This window comes from Lachnellula hyalina, assembly GCF_007821495.1.
Source record: "Lachnellula hyalina strain CBS 185.66 chromosome Unknown contig00034, whole genome shotgun sequence".
In the NCBI taxonomy this organism is placed as follows: domain Eukaryota; kingdom Fungi; phylum Ascomycota; class Leotiomycetes; order Helotiales; family Lachnaceae; genus Lachnellula; species Lachnellula hyalina.
Window position 1 is genome coordinate 190,868 of NW_022157148.1, and position 21,907 is coordinate 212,774.

At 45.3% G+C, this 21,907-nt stretch overlaps 5 protein-coding genes across 5 annotated transcripts; 1 reads left to right on the plus strand and 4 right to left on the minus strand.

The window, feature by feature from the left end:
* Positions 1 to 1,643: 1,643 nt before the first annotated feature.
* Positions 1,644 to 3,373, minus strand: CYB2_3 (Cytochrome b2, mitochondrial; the record flags this gene model as incomplete). The annotated part of the gene is made up of 5 exons (XM_031148269.1): positions 1,644 to 1,801; positions 1,884 to 2,119; positions 2,182 to 2,612; positions 2,687 to 3,192; positions 3,241 to 3,373. 5 exons carry the CDS (start codon positions 3,371 to 3,373, stop codon positions 1,644 to 1,646), a joined length of 1,464 nt encoding a protein of 487 aa, XP_031007061.1.
* Positions 3,374 to 4,949: 1,576 nt separating this feature from the next.
* Positions 4,950 to 6,206, minus strand: LHYA1_G003296 (putative 4-hydroxyphenylpyruvate dioxygenase; the record flags this gene model as incomplete). The annotated part of the gene is made up of 2 exons (XM_031148270.1): positions 4,950 to 5,499; positions 5,551 to 6,206. 2 exons carry the CDS (start codon positions 6,204 to 6,206, stop codon positions 4,950 to 4,952), a joined length of 1,206 nt encoding a protein of 401 aa, XP_031007053.1.
* A 2,987-nt stretch (positions 6,207 to 9,193) lies between these two features.
* LHYA1_G003297 (Aromatic amino acid aminotransferase) lies at positions 9,194 to 10,699 on the minus strand (the record flags this gene model as incomplete). The annotated part of the gene is made up of 4 exons (XM_031148271.1): positions 9,194 to 9,463; positions 9,525 to 10,340; positions 10,389 to 10,465; positions 10,525 to 10,699. The coding sequence occupies 4 exons, from the start codon at positions 10,697 to 10,699 to the stop codon at positions 9,194 to 9,196; spliced, it is 1,338 nt and encodes a 445-aa protein (XP_031007062.1).
* A 993-nt stretch (positions 10,700 to 11,692) lies between these two features.
* DTR1 (Dityrosine transporter) lies at positions 11,693 to 13,298 on the plus strand (the record flags this gene model as incomplete). Its single annotated transcript, XM_031148272.1, has 5 exons — positions 11,693 to 12,019; positions 12,073 to 12,231; positions 12,295 to 12,594; positions 12,647 to 13,073; positions 13,126 to 13,298. The coding sequence occupies 5 exons, from the start codon at positions 11,693 to 11,695 to the stop codon at positions 13,296 to 13,298; spliced, it is 1,386 nt and encodes a 461-aa protein (XP_031007023.1).
* A 4,554-nt stretch (positions 13,299 to 17,852) lies between these two features.
* Positions 17,853 to 21,496, minus strand: MCPH1 (Microcephalin; the record flags this gene model as incomplete). Its single annotated transcript, XM_031148273.1, has 2 exons — positions 17,853 to 18,486; positions 18,540 to 21,496. The coding sequence occupies 2 exons, from the start codon at positions 21,494 to 21,496 to the stop codon at positions 17,853 to 17,855; spliced, it is 3,591 nt and encodes a 1,196-aa protein (XP_031007024.1).
* Between the last annotated feature and the right edge of the window lie 411 nt (positions 21,497 to 21,907).

Here is a 21,907-nt window from a genome sequence, read left to right on the forward strand (position 1 = left end):
GGGATGGAGGAAGGGGCAGAGGGGAAGACAGGGCAAACAATCCTAGTGAATTGGAATAACGAGGGTGTGAAAAGGGAAAGCTAGCAGACCATGAGGATGGTATCTTGACGACCTCAATCACTCAGTTCCGCCCGCCCTCCTTGTTTAGCCACCACTCTCAACCTCCTTCTTCGCACCCTCCTGAGCACCATCACCTGTAGAGTACTGCTTCTCAGAAATGGAAAGAGCCACCTCAGCTTCCAGCTAGGATGCAAGAGCTGTCACTCCAGCGACAGAGGTCTCCTGACTTTCATCTATTGGACTGCTCTTCGTGTTATTTTGGTCAGCAGCAGATGCATATGCCGGGATAAGGGGTGTTTCTTTACTCTTAACCTCTGCCTTCGTTGAAAGTTTGTTGGCTTCGACCTTACTCCTTCTAGCAAGGAGCTCGCTCTGTATCTATATGGTATGTGTAAGTTTAGATACAAGCCCTACCTACACTATTAGCGATGTTCGGCGACGTACACCATGAGTGGATAATGAATATGACGACTATATGTCACGTGACTTAAGCGAGTGTAAGCAAGTCAAGTAGGGGGTAGATATTCATTCACTTCTGGATTACCCCTCCAGAATCAAGTGGCGCCTACAGCACCACAAGCATCGAACAAGAAGAAGCGGAGGGGTCAACACGATGTTGATGAGCAGCAGACAGCCACTCACAACGCCGCGGCTAATGATACACAACGTCAACAGAATCAAGAGTTTGCCGACGCAACTTTCCACCAGGACAAGCGTGCGCGCATGCAGTCGACTCCTGCTGGCAATGGCGGATGACATAATCAGACATGGTTTGATCGAGGACGAGGCCGTGGCCGTGGCGGGCGTGGTGGAGGCGGCATGTCCACTTCCAATCGACAGCCGTTCAGTGGCGAGATTAAAAATAGTGGTGGAGTCGGGGACCTGGAATATATTCTAGCCTTTGAATAAATGTCAGAATCTTCCATGGTGCATTTGTTTCTGTATGATGATCAAAGTGGGTGAAATTTCAAGTTGGACATCGATGAGTAATCGGGCTAACCGACGCCACCCCCACCCGCACACGCGCGGCTAATGTACGTTGAACTCATTTCGCCCTTCCCTATTTTGTGACCTCGCAGCAAGCAACAAAGTCCTTGCCCATTAAAACGTGGAGTCTCAATGTATTGCCCATGCTATTCCTCTGTTATAAATATCTCCCCCTTTCTCTAGTTGAGGTTGACGGTCCGTGGCTAATCAATTCAGAATCATGCATGGGCCATGAACAGCATCAGTGAATAAAAACTCTTTCCTATTCTTGGTTATTTACGAATGATTATCGATCCAGGAGGGTCTAAACAATAAGAAGATGAGACGTAGTACGCACTACAAAACCCAGGCAATCTTTTATAATCAAAGTCAATCAATACTAATTCCGAATATCGATTGCACAAAATATCCACCAGATCACCAGGATCTATCAGTGCAAGGCAGAAATTTTTCATGTAAGGCTATATGCATGGTTCAGGTCAATATTGTGGGAATGCAGTCGGATTCACATATCAAGGCTGATATCTAGTCACATAGCCCGCGCTTTTACTTCGCCCAGTCGTATAATCGTATTTGCATCGCTTCCATAGCTTTGATCATATCTTTGATTTCAAGTACTGTACCTCATTTGGCTCATCAAGAGAATGCGCTAGTAGATGATCAATGTCCTGAGTGTTGATCAAACCTGGGCGAAGTTGGGCAAGACTCGTGACTCCTAGTAATCGCATCCCGGTCTCCACCTCGTCTCGTAGGACTGGTTGATATCAGTTAGTACGATTCAAATGAAGCACACTTATTCTGGAAGAACCATAGGTTGGAACCCAACGTGCACTTACTATCAATCAGACGTTCCACACCCTCTTCACCGTATGCCAAAGAGTACAGAAAAGGTCTTCCAAGCAGAACGGCTGTAGCACCAAGACAATATGCTTTCAGAACATCAGTCCCTCTCGTAATCCCACCATCAATGTAGATCTCCATCTTGCTAAAAGCAACAGGGAAGTGTTTTCGAAGTTCTAATAGAACTAGCAACGATGGTGGAGAAGTATCAAGATTCCTTCCACCATGATTACTGAAATGCATGTCAGCGTGGTGAACAAGTGGAACAACCGTAGTTTTCTAGATGACATTTACCTTAATACTACACCATCTACTCTATGTTCAGCTGCAAGCTTTACATCTTCGACCGATTGCAATCCTTTCAGCACTAATTTGCCCGCCCAAGCTTTCCTCGCCCAGATCAGATCGTCCCAGCTCAAGCCGCTATCAATATACGTAGCCAAGGTTCTCGTTAGTCCACTGCCTTTTTCATCACTTGAGGATGAAGTTCCACTCATAGGAGTACTAATCGAGGTCTCGGCCTTGACTCTTTCGTCTGCTTCTCTCTTGCCAGGGACCGGTGCATCCACGGTCAGGAACAGTACTCTGACCCCCAAATCCCAGACTCTTTTTAAAAGTAGCTCAGAAGATTCTTTATTCTTGTTCACATACAATTGGAAGAAAAATGGATGATCTGGGGCTTCTGAGATGATGTCTTCAACCGGGTATGAAGCATTAATGGAAGCCTTCGCACACTGGTTAGAACCACATAATCATTTCCAGTAATTGAAATAAGTCTGGTGGAGAGATTGATGCTCACACATTGGATAACGCCATTTCGCTTACAAGCCCTAGCGATTGCTAATTCCCCTTGTGGATGGGCCAGTTTTGCCATTGCAGCTGGAGCGACAAGAAACGGCACCGAACTCGTCACGCCCTGGATTTTGCACGTGGTATCTACATGGGTAACATTCCGCAACAAGCGAGGGCGAAACCAGATTCGACTCCAAAAACTCGTGTTGGCATTGACAGAGACTAAATCAGTTGCTGCGGAGGAATAGTATGCATATGCTTTGGGAGTGAGCTTGGCTTTGGCAGCTTTTTCAAAATCTTGCGCGCTGAGGATAGACGCAAGAGGTGGAAAACCATTCTTGGCCCCGCTGTTCTGGGCTGGAGCTTGTGCACTTGGTGCCGGGAGGGTGTTATGTGAGGAAGGGCGTAGAGTCCCCTTGAGTTTCGAGATCGTGAGGGTTTTCTGGATAAGTGGGGGCGGGTGTATTTCATTGTAAATTTGGGTTGCATCTTGACCGGCAAACTTGAATATTACTAGGTATTTTGTCAACGGATGTCAATTTATCCCGCATTTGAGAATACTTTGAGAGCCACCCGGATGTTGAGGTGCAAAATCTGTGAGATCCCATATTTGTCCTGCGATCACTATCCAACAATCGTCTGGCGTGTTATGCTGCGATACTTCAGTCGCCGTTAGAAGATTTAATTCTTTCATAATTCGAATAGACTTTAATACAGGAATGCTGTTTCCTTCATTTGATTTTCAATTGCTCACTAGATTTATTGCTTTCACGTGGCTCCCCGTAATACCGGTGTGTTGCTTACTCCGTAGATTACTTGGGTTCAAAGTAATTTTTCCTAAGCTCAAAGAAGACTAGGGCAAAATTTGTACCCCAATTAATCCGTAAATTAAGCGTTCTAAAAATAAATTCAAAGCCGGGGGACGTGCGGGGGTTTGCCCCTGTCTTGGATTGCTGACAGGATCCGCATAGCCAAGTAGCAACGGCAAACTTTAAAACCGCTCTTCTACCCATCCGCGGCCTTTGGATGAAAGGATCGAATACTAGAAACTACCTTATTGAAGCTACTAAAACAAGGAAACGCTAATAACAGCGCCGCAACAGGGCTATAGCAGGCTCCGCTTTAACTAAATATTGCGTATCTCGGAGAGGCCTTTGGATCTTTTGTAATATTACTGTAAATAGAATTATGGGAAGTCGACGCTGGTGGACGTAATTTTTTTGGCACTATCTAAGCTCAAGTTCAAGATAAACGGCCTTGGAACTGCTTTTGCTACCCTGCTTTCTCAAACCTTTCTCGCAGTCTCCTTACTACGTAATCAAACGCATCAAACAACATGGCATCCTCAACTACCGTTCTAACAACCAATGATAGCTTTGTTCTCTCTGCTGTTTTCGATCCCGAATCTATTGGAGCAAGCTCTGCTCATGCCTCCTTGATCAACTCCCGGCTCCCAGCTGGACTTCCGTACATAAACTCCGCCCTTCTACCTGCACTTCAGGACGCCGAAAAATCTATCATTCTTTCCCTAAATACAGCGGATAACTCAATCTCTCAAATCGAAACCGCTCTCTCCAACATCAACATGCTGATATCATCGAATCCAAACTACGCATCGGCCTATAACAACCGTGCTCAAATACTCAGGTTGTTGCACGGTAACGATCTGTTCGCGAAAAATGTACAGGAGAGCACGATTTGGAGTGACCTGGAGCAGGCAATAAAACTTGCGACGCCGCAGAAGTCAGAAGTGGGCATCAAAGTATGTCTTTTGCAAGGGGACGTTCTGGCAGCCGCACATATGCAGAGAGCATACTTACTTCTAAAGGCTGCGAGACAATTTGAAGTTTCTAGCAAGGCACCTGGTAACTCGTTACAAATACTACAAGGATCGGATAAAGTCGTTCTCGAGGAGAGGGCGTGTAGAGATTTCGAGCTAGCTAGTAGATATGGTGATGTGGATGCTGGAAAAATGGCGAAAAGTCTGAATCCTTATGCGAAGCTTTGCGGGAGTATTGTAGCAGAGGCTATGAAAGCAGAGTTGGAAAAACTAGAGAAATAATATGAGATTATTAGGCAACTACTAGGGAGCGGCGAAGCAACGAAGTTTTTTCAAAATCAGAAGGGTACCGGGAACACCATTGAAACTCAATCCAGTCTGCCTCATCTCCTTGCCAATATGTATTAAACATACATTATTAGCCAGTGCGATTCTACATTATTTGAATGACAAGATAAGTGCTTCTAGGTTCTAGATTCGATTTCAAAGCCTACAAATTTCCCCTCGCAGCTTGATCCCTCTCGACAGCCTCGAATAAACTCTTGAAGTTCCCCGCTCCAAACCCAGTGAAATTATTTCTCTGAATGATTTCCAGAAAAACGGTTGGGCGATCCATCAAAGGCTTGGTAAAAATTTGCAAAAGATACCCGCCTTCATCAAAGTCCACTAGAATCCTCAATTTCTGCAGTACCGCCAAATCCTCTTCCAACTCCATACTCGATCTTTGCAGTCGATCTTTCAAATCACTATAATAGGTAAGCGGAACGTCAATAAATTGAACACCGCGATTCTTCAGATTGGTTATTGTAGAGACAATGTCTTTCGTTAGAAATGCAATATGTTGAACACCTGCTCCACCAAAAGAGTCGACGAATTCTTCGATTTGTGACTTTCGCATGCCCACCGCGGGCTCGTTGATCGGCATTTTGACAATATCTCCGGCAGATGACATGACCACCGAGTTCATAGCTGAAAAGTCAGTACACATGTCTTTGTCGTCAACCGTCCAATATCTTCGAAACCCAAGACACTTTTCATAACTATTTATGATTTAGCTTTGCCCCCACTTTATACAGCAAGGAGGTACATACTAGTTGCAAGCATTGTCCATCTCATTCCAATCTTGATTTCCAACGCAATGATCTATCACGTCTATATTGATTTTGGGAAGGAACTGTTCAATGGGATCCTCATAATCTACTGCGTGGTACCCCGGAAGAAAGACACCGGTGTAAGTTTGCCTCTCGACAAAGGTGTGTGTTGTATCGCCGTAAGTCTTGATGGTTGCGAGATATACCGATCCATTTTCATCCTGTATGCACTCCGGAGCTTTAACACTCGCTGCGCCTTGAGCAATTGCATTCGAATATATAGCTCGAACATCGTCGACTTCAAAGGCAACATCTTTGACAGCGTCACCGTGCTGCTCGAGATGTTTGTGTATCTCTGCCACAAGCTTCCTGTCATGCTCAGATGTGTTCTGTTCTAGGTTGGCAACTGCTCGAAGTGGAGACATGAAGACGAATCTTGCTTGTCCGTTGGCGACAACCCAAGATGCAACAGCTCGAGATCCAGTTTCCAAACTCTTTTGGGCTACGATGCGAAAACCCATACGAGCACTGTACCAAGAAGCCGCTTGTTTGGCATTCCCGACATAGAAGGTTGCATGATCATAACCTCTATATTCTCCCGTAGATGGTGAATCTTGTAGATTAGGGCTGATTTTCAAGGTGACTGAAGGAGACATGTCTTTTGAATTGGGCCCGAATAGAAGAGATTATATGGGACACAGTGTCAACAACTGGGTATATGGTGACGATATGTTGTAAAAATAAATTGCTAGTTGATTATATATAACTAAATCCCTTATTCTATATATAACCCATTTGATGTAGGAAATGTTGCCTAGTACAGATTTATTCCATCTTCTCATCTTCGCCAGGATCCTACCTGCGAGCAGATGTTTCGGGTTCACCGTTCGATTGCTACTACTGAAAATAGCAAGATTCTAATATTTCTTGGCTTACTTTCAGAAATTGCCACACTCAAACAATTGGTTTACGGTATACGAAGTATGAGGACCCTAATCATCAGCTTTAGGAAGGCGAGAAGAATAATATTACGGAGAAGTTATACTACGCTAACAAGGGTAATTTTTACTAATTTGCAATCAATATTATTTTTCTCTGACGTACAAAACCTAGAGATTTTTCCTGGTTCTCTGATTGGCCAGGTTTAGTGTGCACTATTTAAGTCCTAGGCTCTTGACATAGAAGCTAAGTGCGACAGACGTGAGCGAACGCGAGCAAGGAAGGACGGTCAGACTATTATATGTAGATTATATCCAGATTACTTCATATGATTTAGGGTACCCTAGATCTGAGGTTAGCGATAATACTAGGTACTAGCTACATAGGTACCTAGATGATCCCACGTAAGCATACCTAAGCTATAATTCGCATCAACTGCAAATTACAAGGGACCCAGCCCGTCGGTATCGCCGAGCTAAAATAGAATACATAATACTTACAAGTATCACCAAGCTACTTATATTTAGCACTTATTTAGAGCAACAAAATATATTCATTCGAAAACGGGTACAATTGTAGCTAAAGACCAGAAAGAGCAATCATCATCCAAGGGACTTGAGCTCTGCTATAGCCTATTTACATCAATATGATCTTGACTCACGACGAGCCCATCAAACAATCCGATAATTCGGAATACTCAACGATTAGAGTACCAGCAGAAGATCGCCAACTTGGCCAAACTATTCCACCTAGAAATCCACACGTATGCTTCAAATTTTTCACAGTCGAGAACGAGAAAAGAAGTACCCAGATTAATATAACTTCATATAGGGCGTGAGCATCTCCATACCAAGTTGGGATTACACTCTAGCATGGGCGAGACGAGAGTCATGGATTGTCAAAATCTTGCACCAAGGATACCCACGCTTTGTTTTACATCCATTGGTTAACCATCTGGCCGACTTGCTCATCGACAAATTTTCCAGTAATGCGATCCGAAAGTCTACGAGCAAAGCAATGGTATTTTGCAGTAGAGGATCGGCAGAGAGATGTGCTTTGTATGTGAAAGAAAACGGTACTGCTAAAAGTCCAATTTCAAGGTTGACTTCATTGACTTTTAAAACAGATCGCAATGGTACAGTTCAGGTCATCCATTTAAATACACGCTCCGCTAGCTTTAAAGCCAAGTATCCAGAGGACAATTTGTCGATGTCTGTAATAGTGTATCCGGAAGAAGATTTCATATATGCGAAACAGTTTTGGCAGCACACTGGCGAAGGAGTCTCAAGTCGACGTGCGGAATGCTACATCCAAAACTTTGACGCGTATGAACTGGTCGACGAGATCCAGTATACCTCAATTGCATACTCTGATTCAACAGAGAAGAATCTCGGGATGGGGCTTATCTCTAGGAGCGCCGATGCCAAGAGATTGATTCGGGAACGTATCTCTTCCTGGATATCTCAAGACCTGGCTTTGGGGAGCCCCAGAGTCGGTGCAAATGATGTATTCCTTTTTTCGATCGGAATGCAAGCACTGGCCGGGGTGTATAGAGCGATACTGTTGACGGAAAGAGCTAAGAACACCACCCAGACGGTGGCCTTCGGGTTCTGTTACGTTGACACTTACAAATTGCTGTCACATTTTGGATCCAAAGACTCTATTCTCTATGGCCAGGGCACTACTAAGCAATTAGATGAATTGGAAAGTAAACTAGAAGCAGGCGAGCAAATTCTGGCACTCTTCTGCGAAATTCCCAACAATCCATTGCTGCAGACTTGTGATCTGCCTCGCATCAGACGTCTTGCAGATCGTTACAATTTTATCGTTGTGGTCGATGAAACAGTCGCGACTTTTATCAACGTAGATGTCCTCCCCTTTGCAGATATTGTATTTGACAGTTTGACAAAACTGTTCAGCGGGAAGGGAGATGTCGCTGGTGGCAGGTAAGAAAAAGCTATTCACTCAACCTGGGATAACCCACTTGGGTATGGAACTGAATATGAGAACAGTGTTGTTATAAATCCATTATCATGTCACTATCAGGACATCCTCGGGAGCATGAAAAGCATCTACGTCGACCATTATTTCTCCAGCGATGCAGTTATCATGGAAGAAAATAGTCGCGACTTTCCTGCTCGGGTAAAAGCTATAAATTCAAGAGCTGAGGAACTGGTCGTCTTGCTGAAGAATCATCCGGTAGTGAAGCAAGTTTATCATCCTTCAGTCGGCTCGACCAAGCCATTATACGAGCAGTGTAAAAGAAGTACTGGGGGGTATGGGTATCTTCTAAGTATTGACTTCACGTCTGCCCCTGTTGCTCGCCGGTTCTATGATTGTTTAGATATTTCTCGGGGGCCGAGTCTAGGGACAAACTTTTCACTCGCATGCCCGTTTTCCTTATTCGCTCACTTCAAAGAATTAGATTGGGTAAGTTATTGCGCATATTCAGATTGAGGAAAGACATTGAGATAACAATAAAAACAGGTAGCTCAATTTGGGGTCGACGAACATCTCGTGAGATTAAGCGTCGGACTAGAGTCAAGGGAAGAGTTGATCAATATTGTTGGATTTGCATTGAGCGAGGCGTCAAAAGTCGTTGGAAATGGCTGTAACGTGTCATAGATTTGTCTAGTGAATTACAATCAATTTATCACACGATAGATATTATTTTATAGCATTTTGAATTTCAACTTCCTTGGCTTTATATGGATTGCTCGAGGTTACCAAAACACTTCTTGAGGGCTGAGCCAAAACGTTTCACCGCTAATTCCATCTCTTCAAATGTCGAAGAGGCGAACGTAATTCTGAAATTTACCTCCTCCATTCGAGCACTTGGTTCGGCTCTAAACCAACTCCCCCGGAGTACTAGCGCCCGCTCCTTTATTGACTCGACGTATATCAAGTCTTCAATAGCACTTGGCTCTAATTGCTGGGATAGAGGGTGTTTGAGATGATCAATTTTAAGCCAGATCTATGCAAAATGAATCAGGAATGTTTCATGAAGAGTCTAGTCGAAGGGATCTTGAACTTACAAAGAACCCTGCCGTCGGTGTGACCCATGAGACCAGGTCATCAGGCAGGTATTCCTGGCAAGCCAAGACCAGCGCATCCCGTCTTTCCCCGTACAAAACCTGGAGACCTGTAATCCAATTGAGAAACCCCACCTGTCCCCATTGCTCAGAGAGTAATTTGTATACCAGAATTTGCGAAAAGCCGCTGGGACTCTGAAGAGAGACCTCATGGGTACGGAAAACGCGTTCGATGATTTGTTCAGAGGCTGTGATCCACGACATGCGAACTCCTGGAGCAATGATCTTGGAAAAAGAATCCATTCTCAGTACGCGGCCATCAGTATCAATGCTGAGATACGAGGCTGGAAGATGCAGATGATTGAGTGCTTCCTGGAAGTCATAAGGCTCTTTTAATTCGGAAGTGGACTGTAATTGGAGGTAGTAATATGGATCATCTTCTATGATATAGATATCATGTTTTTGCGCGACGGCATATATCTCCTCTCGACGAGCACGACTGGCTGTAACTCCGGTTGGATTTTGACCTGTCGGGATAGTGTAAAGAACTTGCGGCTTGGCACCACCCCGATCCTCAGGGCTCCAATGTTCGAGGATATAGTTCATCTCGCTAGGTATCAGTCCATCATTATCCATCTTAATCCCAATAACATGAATACCTAGAGGCTCTGCAGTCTCGAGGGCACTTGTATACGTATACTCTTCAGTTAGAAGAAAACTACCACGTTTATGAAACATACGAAGCGCTATATCAAGAGCAAGGGTGTTACCACCTGTTAGAATACATTGCCAGTCCCGATATATAGGCCTGTGAATTTTCTAAATTAATTAGTCGAGAGCATTTTATCATCACGATGAGGATTATACCTTGACATGCTCCGTCATGAAATCTACAAGTTCAACACAACCGGTACCGTCTCCATAAGACAAAGCTTTGACAAGATCTAGGATTCATAATATTAGTCCGTTTCTACCTGATTAAATTCTTCAGGGACATGATTACCATATTTAGTTTGACTTTGCGCTTCTTCACCCTCTTTTGCTCCCACATACAGAGACGAAAGCTTAGGTTCTACAGAAGAGTTCGGGGAGGATCTGAGGATACTGCTCTCGAGATCTAAGAAGGGGTAATATTCTCCTCTTGGAGCTCCAGGGCCTAGTGACAGCATTCCTGACATAATGAGTTAAAGTGCAGGAACCGCTAGATTCAAATTCAAACCTGGTATTCCTCGGATTAAATGCATTCCCTGCATTATGGATGGCTTCAATTTCTCTTAGCAAACTTCCGAGACCTCATTTCTGGAGGGGTTCTCACCTTTCGAGTTTTTGTCTCGTCACTTAAAAGATCTGCGGGACTTATATTTAGCGAATTTCCAGCGTCGATGGTAGAGTATAGGGGAGGGAGGAACTCTTACGGTCCCATCTTTGGGCGCTCATCTTGTAGGCTTTGTTTGCACAACAATATTACAAAAGTCCGATTACTTTCATACACGACCTGATATCCATACGAGTAGTGGAATTAAACTATAACCAGACTATATATTTACGGGAACGTTATATTCAGGACAGGATCCATCCCTAGTGAAAGTCCCAATTACTTACATAGGGTAGGAAGACTAAATCAATATGGTCTTACTCATACACTAGTCTGGGTTCAGCTTGACTGGGAGACTTCGCATATTAAGCCCCAGGATCAGATTCCTAGTATGCGCAAAGCGCAATGCGTACGGCGCTTCCTTCGCGAATCCTTTATACTCGAGTACAACTTCCAAGCCCTGCGAAAGATCTGCGCTACTAAGAATTTCTCCTACTAAATTTTACGGGATTCCCATTGCCCTTGCCTCTAGAAGTGTGGCGTTTTTGGTTTCCGACTACTTTTGAATGTTCAGGGCAACATCAAAAATAAGTCTTATAGGAGGTATCATTCGGCAAACCCGAAGGAGGCACTTGAAGTTGAAGGATCCACGCCAGAGATCCGCGTGCACTCAATCGGTATTTTTCATCCCTGCGAAATTTTCGTCCTAGACGATAACACTCAGCGAGGATTTGAAGATCTGATATAGTGCGTTGATTGCATAATGCTTAAAACAGTATAGAGTAGACACCCTATACCTATATACTTTCTATCACAGCTAGAATATTCATCACTACCGTTACTAACTGGCTACAATATGTCTGCCAGTAATATGTCGACCGGTAGCGAAACAACACTGTTCAATAACACCAATTGCGCTAATAGTTTCGACAAAGAGAAAGCTCAAGATCTTACCAGTCAATTTTCTTCTACTCGCAAGGCCGCAATTGTGGCTCTTCTCTCCTTTATCGGATTTCTAGCAACCTTCTCCTCTACTGCTATCCTACCAGCGGTCCCAAATATTGCAGAAGATCTCAAGACCACTCAAGTGGCTGTAAACATTAGCAATGCGGTCTACGTTGCCCTTCTCGGAATTCCTACAATTTTCTGGGGACAGATGGCTCGACACTGTGGTCGTAGACCGGTTAGTAGTTATTCTGAAAAAAAATTGCTTCATCTGAGTGCTCACGTTGATAGCCTCTATTGATCGCATTGGTGATCTACACTTTGGCAAATTTTGCTACAAGCTTTGCCCCAGAAATCGCTTCCTTCACGATATTTCGCATACTCGCTGCTGCGGAAGCCACATGTTTTCTTGTGGTCGGCGCCACGATATGTGGAGATCTATACGTCGTTGTGAGAAAGCCCTTTCAAAAATGATTATCGAACGGAGAAAACTTGATATTAATAGATTGGTAGACTGAGCGAGCTACTGCCATTGGGTACTTCATTCTCGGCGTTTTTGTAGGGACGAGCGTTGGCCCGTTGATAACAGGCGCGATTATCACTACCAGTACTTGGAGATGGATGTTTTGGTCGCAGACCGCAAGTCTTTTTCTTGCCACGGTATTCACTTATTTCTACCTCCCAGAGACTGTCGGCGTGCGCGAATCTAAGTTTCGTGACTTCCCAGCACTTGAACGAGCCAAGAAGATTGTTAGCTGGTTATCTCCAGTATCAACTATTAAGCTTTATAAGTATCCTGGGATTTTAGTCACTGTAAGCTTCCCACCATCTGCAGTGTTCAAAGTTGAATCTCACCATCTATTAGAGTGTTGCATCAGGGGCCCTATTGTGGGGGATGTACTCCATTCTTACTCCGATCCGACAAGTTCTCAATCCTAGGTTTGGTTTGACTACCCCATTACAGAGTGGTCTCCTCTATTTAGCTCCTGGGATGGGCTACCTGGTAGGCTGCCCTCTAGCTGGAAAGTGGTCAGACTATATGGTCAAAAGATGGAAGAAGAAAACATCCGGAGTCGCTAGACCCGAAGATAGGCTGAGAGCTACTTTGGTTCCTTTTCTCCTCAATGCCGCATCAACATTAATATACGGCTGGTCCGTGGAGAAGAAGAAGGGAGGGATGGCAGTCCCAATCATATTTTTATTCCTATCTGCCTTTGCACAAATGGCATGTTTTTCGCCAATCAGCGCATACTCTGTTGATGTCATACCGGGTCGCGGTAGTGAGGTTCTTGGTAAGTGTTCATATTCACTGATTCATTTGAGACAAAATTAACCTCAAAGCAGCTGCAAACTACCTACTTCGTTACTCAGCAGGTGCTGCTGGAACCGCCGCTGTTCTCCCAGTAATTGCAAAGATTGGAATAGGATGGTTTTCAACTCTCTCGGCAGGTTTAATTCTGGTTTCGACTGCATTAATAGTGATCGTTATATATGGCCCTAAGAGATGGCACCCATAGATTATTATATGAGGCCCAATATATAGATTCTTCAAACTCAGGATGATGCTCGAAATTGTGTGATAGGAACAGCAGATGGTCAGTTCAGTTAATAACCCGTTGTGGACACAAGCAATTGTTTTTCCTTTGAGTTTTGAATATTCATGTTCTGCTAAGCTTGCTATAATGAAAATTTCGTTCCGCACTTTTTGTCCACCACGGAACTAGCTAAGGGCAGAATACTGCTGCCCAGTAGCTACAGCTCGTGGTTCTATGAAAATGACGAGACTCGCGGGAGTGGAAGTAATAATTGAAATGGTCGGTGATACTTTTTTAATATATATTCAAAACAAAATACTGCATAACCGATAACTCCTCTATCCTATTCTTTGTGCTTTTGTCTAGCCTATATACAATTATCTTCTCCGTAGTAACGCAGGTTCTCCCCCACTACCAATAACAGGCTACCGAGTTACAGAAATGCCCTCTCGGTATATGTCCCATACTTCCGAACATCTATTTCTATACAAGCTAAGCCAATAGTCCAAACTTTTCCCGTAGGATCCGTTTCCGTCCAGCCTGTTTTGTTCTCTTTAAATTGTTTGAATCCGAGACTTTCATACCAATCCAGAAGGGAATACTTTTGGCCAGACATTAGCAGAGTTCTGCGTTCGCCAAATGCGCAGAGGAAAAGCAGATATCATACGAACCTTAGGTGTTGGAACGCCAAAAGCAGCGTATCTCTCTTTTTGCCTAGAACTCTCCCTCGAGACGGTTTCAGCCGTCACAAACTTCGCATAAAACGGTGCAGCAGCGGCTACATATTTCATGGCCTCAATACTCTGCCGTGCAAAATCAAGGCCTCGGAGAACAGGTGAAATGTACAACAGCGAGGCACCAATTCGACCTTGAGCTGAATTGGCGATAGATAGATCACCTGCATAATGCTCGAAATCCAGAGAAAGATGACCAATGGGAATGAACTCTTTGATTCCGAGATGTGATGATAACCTAGGCGCTGTGTCCATGAGAGGGATTTTTTCGTGAGGAAAGTGAAGGATATGTTCCTTTATTAAAGCATCGCGTTCCGCATAACTGGGTTTAAGCATCTGATGATATTATAAGTCTAGTCCCTGCATATATAGTAATGACAGAACTCACAATCCAAAACATATATTTCTTTTTCTGTAGCTGCTGTTCTCTCCATTCATCGACACATTCAGCCCGCCATCCGCATGTCAAACGTTGCTGTCGCAGTCGTTCTATATGTGCGTCGGATCGAGCGTCCAATGGGATTATTTCCACGTCAAGATTTTCGTGATACATTTTCCAGAAGATATAATCAAGGATATGATAGAAATGCAAACATTGCCTTTAATAACAACAAGTCGAAGAAGGGTCGGCTTTTGAATTATCTGAGCTCTATAATAAAATCTGCTAAGCCTAAAAACTATCATGACCTATTAAAATGCCTGCTCTCTTCAAAGCAACCGACGGTCCCTCCGACAGCTCAAAATCATATAATAATTAGAGAACCTTGAGTGGAAGGATGCTCCGAGTCCGAGTCTCAAGTCTTTTATGCGAACCTAACTAGTAATTTCCAAAACTGTTTCCCAAATCGCGTCTGCCTTACGAAGCTGCTAGTAAAAATCAAGGCTGGCACGGATGCGTGGTATTTGGGTTTAGTAGTTTGCGAATGCATCCCGCAGGATTTGAAAGACGTGGGGTACGAAAGGCTCGGGGGCACTGGGGGGCAAGGCTGCATGGGTTTTGCAGGGGTTTAACTGATTGGAACTACCCGTGAATAGCTTCCTCGGACTCGGCTTGGTGCCTAGACTCCATACCTTAACTCGGTTCCTGATGCTTTCCTGTCTCGCGCTGGTATCCCCGTTTATTTTATACCAACTAATCCTTACTACCGGACATCCGTTTTCCCACCGCCGACATTTGAGGTACCTGGAGCCTCCGTAAATGTGCAGTCAACGATTTACGAAATGAAACAAAGAAATAAACGATGGAAGCTTCGGAAACTGATTACGGTATGCTGGCTCACTTGCTTCTTTTTTTCCTCTGTAGTCTTGGGGCTCGGGGGGGAACATCCAGCCGAGTATAATGCAGTAGCAAATCACACCAAAAGATTGGGTACCTTCTCTCCCTAGACGAACATACAATCACAGTACTACAGAAACCTAATATAGATGAGGTCGAATGAACCTATCACAGAGCACAGTCAGTGAGTACTTTTTTGGTTGGAGAGTTTCGGGCGTCAAGACAGCTCCTTTCAAACTTATCCTCCAGTTTACTCAACTCCGGTCTAAAACGAATAAATATTTCTTGAGTAGAACAATGTAATTCCATGCTTCCTTGTCCCACAACTTGAGTTTAATCAAATGAGCAAGACTAGCGAACTATCAAAGAAAACAATAACAGTCACCGCGATGACACTTGAGGAACAACCGTACAATGTTAGGAAGCACAACATGAGAAGAGTACATTTGAAAGCATGATTGCTAGAGGCTAAAACAAGCAAAGAGAACCTCTCCTCTTGAATCATGCCTTTGCGCAACCATAAAGTCAGAGAATTCGAGGAAATGAACGACTAAAGCATGCGTGACCCTCGTAGAGGACTTGCTCTCGGAGCATCATTTTCAGCCACCCAAGCTTATTAGTGGCAGATACTGACTCTTCCATTTCCTTCATATCAAATTTGCGATGAGCTCTTTCCAGATTCCCAGAGAATGTCTTCTCAAGCATAGGTCTGCTTGTCATAGAAGTCTTGTAAAGAGGATCTTGTTCCACTCGATATTTGACCTCAAGTTTAAGTCAGACACAAACGGCCCCTGGAAATTCTGATATTGAGGGAGGTTTAAATTCCAGCGGTACTTTCTACTAAAGAGAGAGAGAGAGAGATCAAATTCTTTGCACGGGATATTAGTTATGACCCTTCCATCTCCTCGTTTGAAGAACACCACGATAATACGAAGCTGTGACCGGTAGCTATTTAAAAGCTATACTGAGATGGAAAGGTTCCTAAGGCGTTCCAGATCATTGTAGTCAAGATATATATTGCTCCCACTCTATTGGGTTTTCTCCCATATTTTCTTGTGCATCTCGTTCCATTTCAGCAATGAGAATAAAAAGTCCTAGTCCCAGTCGCGGGGGGGCGATACGAAGTTCAATGAGCAAGCCACTTCAAACAGAAACGAGCAGTTCTTGGATGTTATTTGGATCAGTAGCTCTAGCAAATCAAACCATCCTCGCTGTTTTTAGATTTTGTATCTTTCCCTATCAAAGTCGTGACTGGCAATTGAAGACATGTTACTCTTAACTGCGATGCCTCCTCTGCCTTGTGCCCTATGCCACGGTCATCAATCTTTGCTTCGGACACGTCGATGGATTCTTTCGAGTACTTTGTTCGAATACAGTACTCGGAATGAAGAGTGACAAAGGTCTAATATGCTCTTTGTTCTCTGAATAAATATTATCTCGACAACAGACAACTTTCCTTTCAATTCAAAACAGACGTGTAACGCAAATATATATTCTTCTGAATCAGCATCCTACATAAACCATAATTACCAAATTAACATTAGTCAACCACAACTATCCCAGTCCTTCAAGCACAAACATTCAAGCACAATGGATTTAAATACGAACACAACCACTCGGGTGGAATCCACAAATCAGACATCTACCGCACCCTATGCTCCCGAGCCATCGAACCGCGCTATATCAACCCTGGAAATCGGCATAGGAGTCACCTCGATCTTTGTTCTCATGATCTTCTTCGGAACGCTCATCTACCTCTGGCGCTTCCGCAAACAAGCCAAGGCGTGGTTCGAAAAGGTAAAAAGAACAAAGAACATAAACGTGCCAGAAAAAACCTCTGAGGAGCCGATTTATATATCATCACGTGGGCATCGAGTGCCGGAACCAATACGGCCACAACCAGCTTATATTGATCGATCCGCGAGACCAGAATACGACATGGAGAATGTGCCCCTCGGTTCACCATCCACAGGCGTCCCGCACCCAGCCCGTTTACCACCACATTCATACCCCGCGCATCGCAGAGCAAGCGCAGTACAGTCGCAGCACTGGATCTAATATAATATAATCCTTCTTTAACCCCACCTGACCAGCCCTCCTCAACCCCGCTCCAGTGACTATCCCTACCAGCACCATTGCTATAAAACATGCATAAAACGTAGCTTTATACCCTTTCTCCATCGCCTCAATACTGACCCCCCCCACTGCTTACCGAGGAAGCAATTACAGCACCGACGGTCAAGACGACTGAATTCCCAATTTGCGAGTCTTTATTTAGTTGGGGTTGCAGGGGCTAGGGCAGTATCATGACGGATTGTCAACTTTGGCCGCTTCAGCACTGATTCATACGTCAATTCAAAGAAAAAGACCCGATAAGTACAAGTAATCCAAACACCAATTCGACAAAAATCAAGCGTAATTCCTCCGGTCCAAATTTCGAACTCCCCCAATCCACTCCTCATCCAAACCTCCAAACCAAATCAATAGTATACGAAAAAGGAACGATGCATACATAAATTCCCATTCCTAAAACCCGTGGTGTCCTCTAGCCAAAGGACTACCGACCTTAGGAGCCCATTGCAGACTCTTCCTCCTAGCAGCCATCAGGCGCATCATGACACTCTCGTCCTTCTTCTCACTTAGAAATCCCTTGCCGATCTCCATGCCGCTGTTATCTTCAGCTTCTGGTGTGTCGAAGAAACGGCCCTTGGCGGGAGGAGCAGTTTTCTGGATCAGCTGCTCGGTTTGCAGGAAGTATGGCGTCTGACCACCTGGTGTCTCGTCACCATAGAGACCATCTTCACCATATGCGGATATTGTCTCTGGTGCTGGAGTTGCAGGGATGGGAGAGAGGAGCAGAGTTTGGTCTTCGAATTCATCTTCGTTAGACGAAGAAGTAGAAGGCGAGCGGACCCATTGAACTGAATCACGGCGTTTAGACTTGGCTGTGTAGGGTGTCTCTCCAATTTTGAACTCCTTGGATGGGGTCCTATTTGTGTTGCGAGCCGGAGTGCTGGATGAAGAGGGTACCAGTGTACCGTTCAGGTTTGCCAGAGCTCGTGGCTCCATACTCTTGCGTCTGCGATGGCCTCCTCGAGGAACGAGGGCTGTGTCAACTGCGTATGGAGCCTCATCAAGCCACTTGTTCTCACGCTCACAGCTAGAGTTTGATTAGCCTAATTGCAAATAGGAAAAGTTCTGGGTGAAACTTACTCTAAGACCCAACTAACACCAACACAAGAAACAACACCGTTGGTCTCTCGTGCCTTTTCAAGGGTCCTCTTTCCACCATCCTTGAAGACAACATGCGTAATACCAATCTTGCCTCCATCCTCACCATTCCCGTTCCAGCTCCATGACTTGATACAGCGAGCACCCATTTGAGTAAGAAGCTCGGTGAAGAGTACACTAGCATCAGCGCCCTCTGTAGTGTGAACATCGACAAATACAACAGCGCCCTTCAAGAGAGCAGCATTAAGATCACGACGTGGAGTGCGAGCTGGCGTTCCAAGTGTAGACCACATTTCCGTTTCTTGCTTTGTAGGCGTGTTGTAAGCTTCCTCAATCGCACTTGAGACTCGTCGTGGTGTCTTTGCTCGGGGCGTGGTCTTGGTGGGCGAGTAGGAAATGACAGTATTATTTCGAGTAAGCCCACTTGAAGGTCTCTGGACGGGTAGGCGCGAGATACTGGCACTTCGCTTCTTTGGTGGTGGCCTCATTGGGGTCACTTCGGCCGGAGCCTTAAGAGGAACTTTTGATACAGTATGGCATACTCTTTCAGCGAGAACTCTCTTTGGGGTTGATAAGGTCGGGGGAACGGGGGCTTGGCTAATAGGAGGGGCAAGAGTGAACAAATCTGGATCGATTGGCATGGTATTCTCGTCGCCATACTCTTGACTGGCCTCTGAAAGTGCGAGCTCTGTTGGCTGTGGGAGCTCTTCAAGCTCCTGCTCTTGGACGGGCTCGGCGGGTTGAAGGAGTTCTTCGTACTCTGGCTCTTGGTTAAGCTCATCCAGTTGGAGGAATTCCTCACACTCTGGCTCTGGTGCAGGCAATTCTGCTTCAGTACCCATGTCAATCTCATTGGGTTCAAGCAGAGACATCTCATCAGCTTCATGAGCAAGATCCAAATCCTCGTCATCAAGCTCCACTGGGCTCAATTCAGGATCAGAGAGCTCTGGGATCTCTGGCTCTGGAGAGACAGCCAACTCGTCCCGGACAGACATCTCATCTTCAAAGAATGTACTTTTGACCGGGGAGGGCTGTGCAGCAGCTCCCATCTCAACCGGCACGACATCATCTGTTGCGCCGGCCGTTGGTGAGGCCTCTGGAGTAGAGCTACCGGCTTCTGACTTGTCTGGGCTGGATGCCAACCACTCATTTAATTGTATAGCCAATGGCGTAAAACCAATCTTCTCCTTTCGTGAGGATGCTTCGGGGCCTAATGATTTTCGAGACTTTGATGTCCGAGGCGTCTTGTTGATGGAACTGAATGGTGTAGGAGTAGCAGGAGCAAAGTCATGAGACGAGATGCGGAAGCCTGCAAGGGCCCCTGGCGAATAGATATCCGAGGCCAGCTCATCTTCGGAATCGGAGTCAACAAATGGGTTTTCATCTTCCTCTCGTAGAGCAAATGCTCCAGTGCTAAAACTGGGAGGAGATTGTGGAGGTGTGGTAGTCTTATCATCCGTATCATTATTGACAACAACTGTGTCGGCCTCATCAACCTCCATCGGGTCATCCGCAGGTTGACCCTCAGCTGCGTCCTCAGTGTCCTCAGTAATGGGCTCAGCGTTGACAAGTACAGGATCTGCTTCACGTGGCATGATAGATGAGAGACGACCCGAGAATTTCAAACTTGGCTCCGCAACAATCTCCGTGAGCTCGTCGTTGTCATTTGCCTTGGGGCTACCTCCAGCCGAAGCCTTAAAAGCACTTGGAGGGGCCATTTGGCCGGGGCGAGTGACACTCTTGGTAATGGTCTTTGGAGTGGTAAATCTCGACATCTTAAAAGTGTTCGGGGTTGCGCTAAACAGCGACTTGGTGTTGTTGGATCTGCTGGGAGAGCCATTATCATTGACCTTGGTAGGGGACTGGGGTCGTCTGGCTGGCGATTGGAGCAGCGATGCTTTGAAGGACGAGTTTGCTACTGCAGATTGCGGAGCTGGCAGTGATGGCTTGAAAGGAGATCGAAGCATCGAATCGCCAAAAGTCACTCGTTGTGATGAAGCATTTAAAGACTCCTTAAAGGCAGAAGTGGGAGGACGGCGAGCTGGACTGGCCATGACTGATGCTCCAAGATCATGTGTAGTACTAGCCTTATTGACAGTCATAGATGTTGAGAAATCAAGTTTCTTTGCCGTACCAAAAACGCTTGTCGGGGGTTTAACTGGGCTTCGAGAGAGAGGCTTCATTGGGGTCTTTTCAGTCGTTGCGAGCTCATCGTCGGAAGTATTCTCCTTGGTGGCGCCTACTTGCGTTGCTTTCTTTGGGCTGAGTGGAGAAATTTTTGCTTCCTTTTCTTCCACGACCGCCTTTGCTCGTCCACGGGTAGCTCTAGTTGCAACAGTTGCAGGCTTGCGAACAGGTTTAGCCCGAAGACCAGTACCGATTTCGGTGACTTTCGCCTTGGCCTTTGTATTGGCAGCAACAGGAGCAATATTCTCCTTGTCAGGTTCTTCAAATTTGACGGTTTTCTTGGGAGCAGTGGCTTTGGTGATTGTTGCAGCTCGAGTGCGGGTTGTTCTCTGAGGGGGCTCGACGACTATGGCTTCCTCTTTAGGGACTTCCACCTTCTTTGCTCGTCCTCTGGTGGGTCTAGGAGGTTCAGGTACCGAGGTTTCGGTGGCGGCCTTCTTTGGCCTGCCTCTGGTCGCTCTCGGAGCTGGAGCCTCTTCCTCCATCTCGGCCGTAGTTTGGACGGCAGTTCTCTTGGGTCTCGCTCGAGTCAACTTCGCAGGTTCTGGTTCGATTATTTGTTCCGCTTCGTGGTTCTCATCTTCTTCATGGGTCTCATCGGCTCGTGTCTTGCGCTTGGTTGTGGATGCGGCGCGTGTAACCTTTGCTTTCGAAGCAGCAGTCGCGATCCTGGTTGTTTTCACTCCAGCATCGGTGGTTTTCGCAGCTGCTCGGGCGCGAGTCACACGCTTTGGTGGGGATTGGTCATTCATGATGATGAATTTATTGGATTTGCTTTAGGAATGGATAGAAAAAGTTACATCGACGCGACTGGGTCTATTGTGAGTTGTCGTTACCTGATGTTGATATTGAGAAGTGGAGGTTGTATCAATGTTTATCTTGGTGCCATAAACATGGAGCCGATCGGGTGTCGTCATGCCAACCAGCCTGGTTCCAACTTGGTAGCATATCACATGATATATTGCACACGTGACGAGCTTCCAATGTCTTCTGCTTGATTTCTATCTTTCATGTAGACTTCTATTTTCTATCGATCATCTAACTATTTCTATAGTATCCTGGGACTCCCAACTAAAGTTGACGGCGCGGATAGTTTAAGATGTCACTCCTGGCTGGCGGCTTTGAACAATTGTTCTTCGCGGTCCAGCTCGAATTGATCTCTA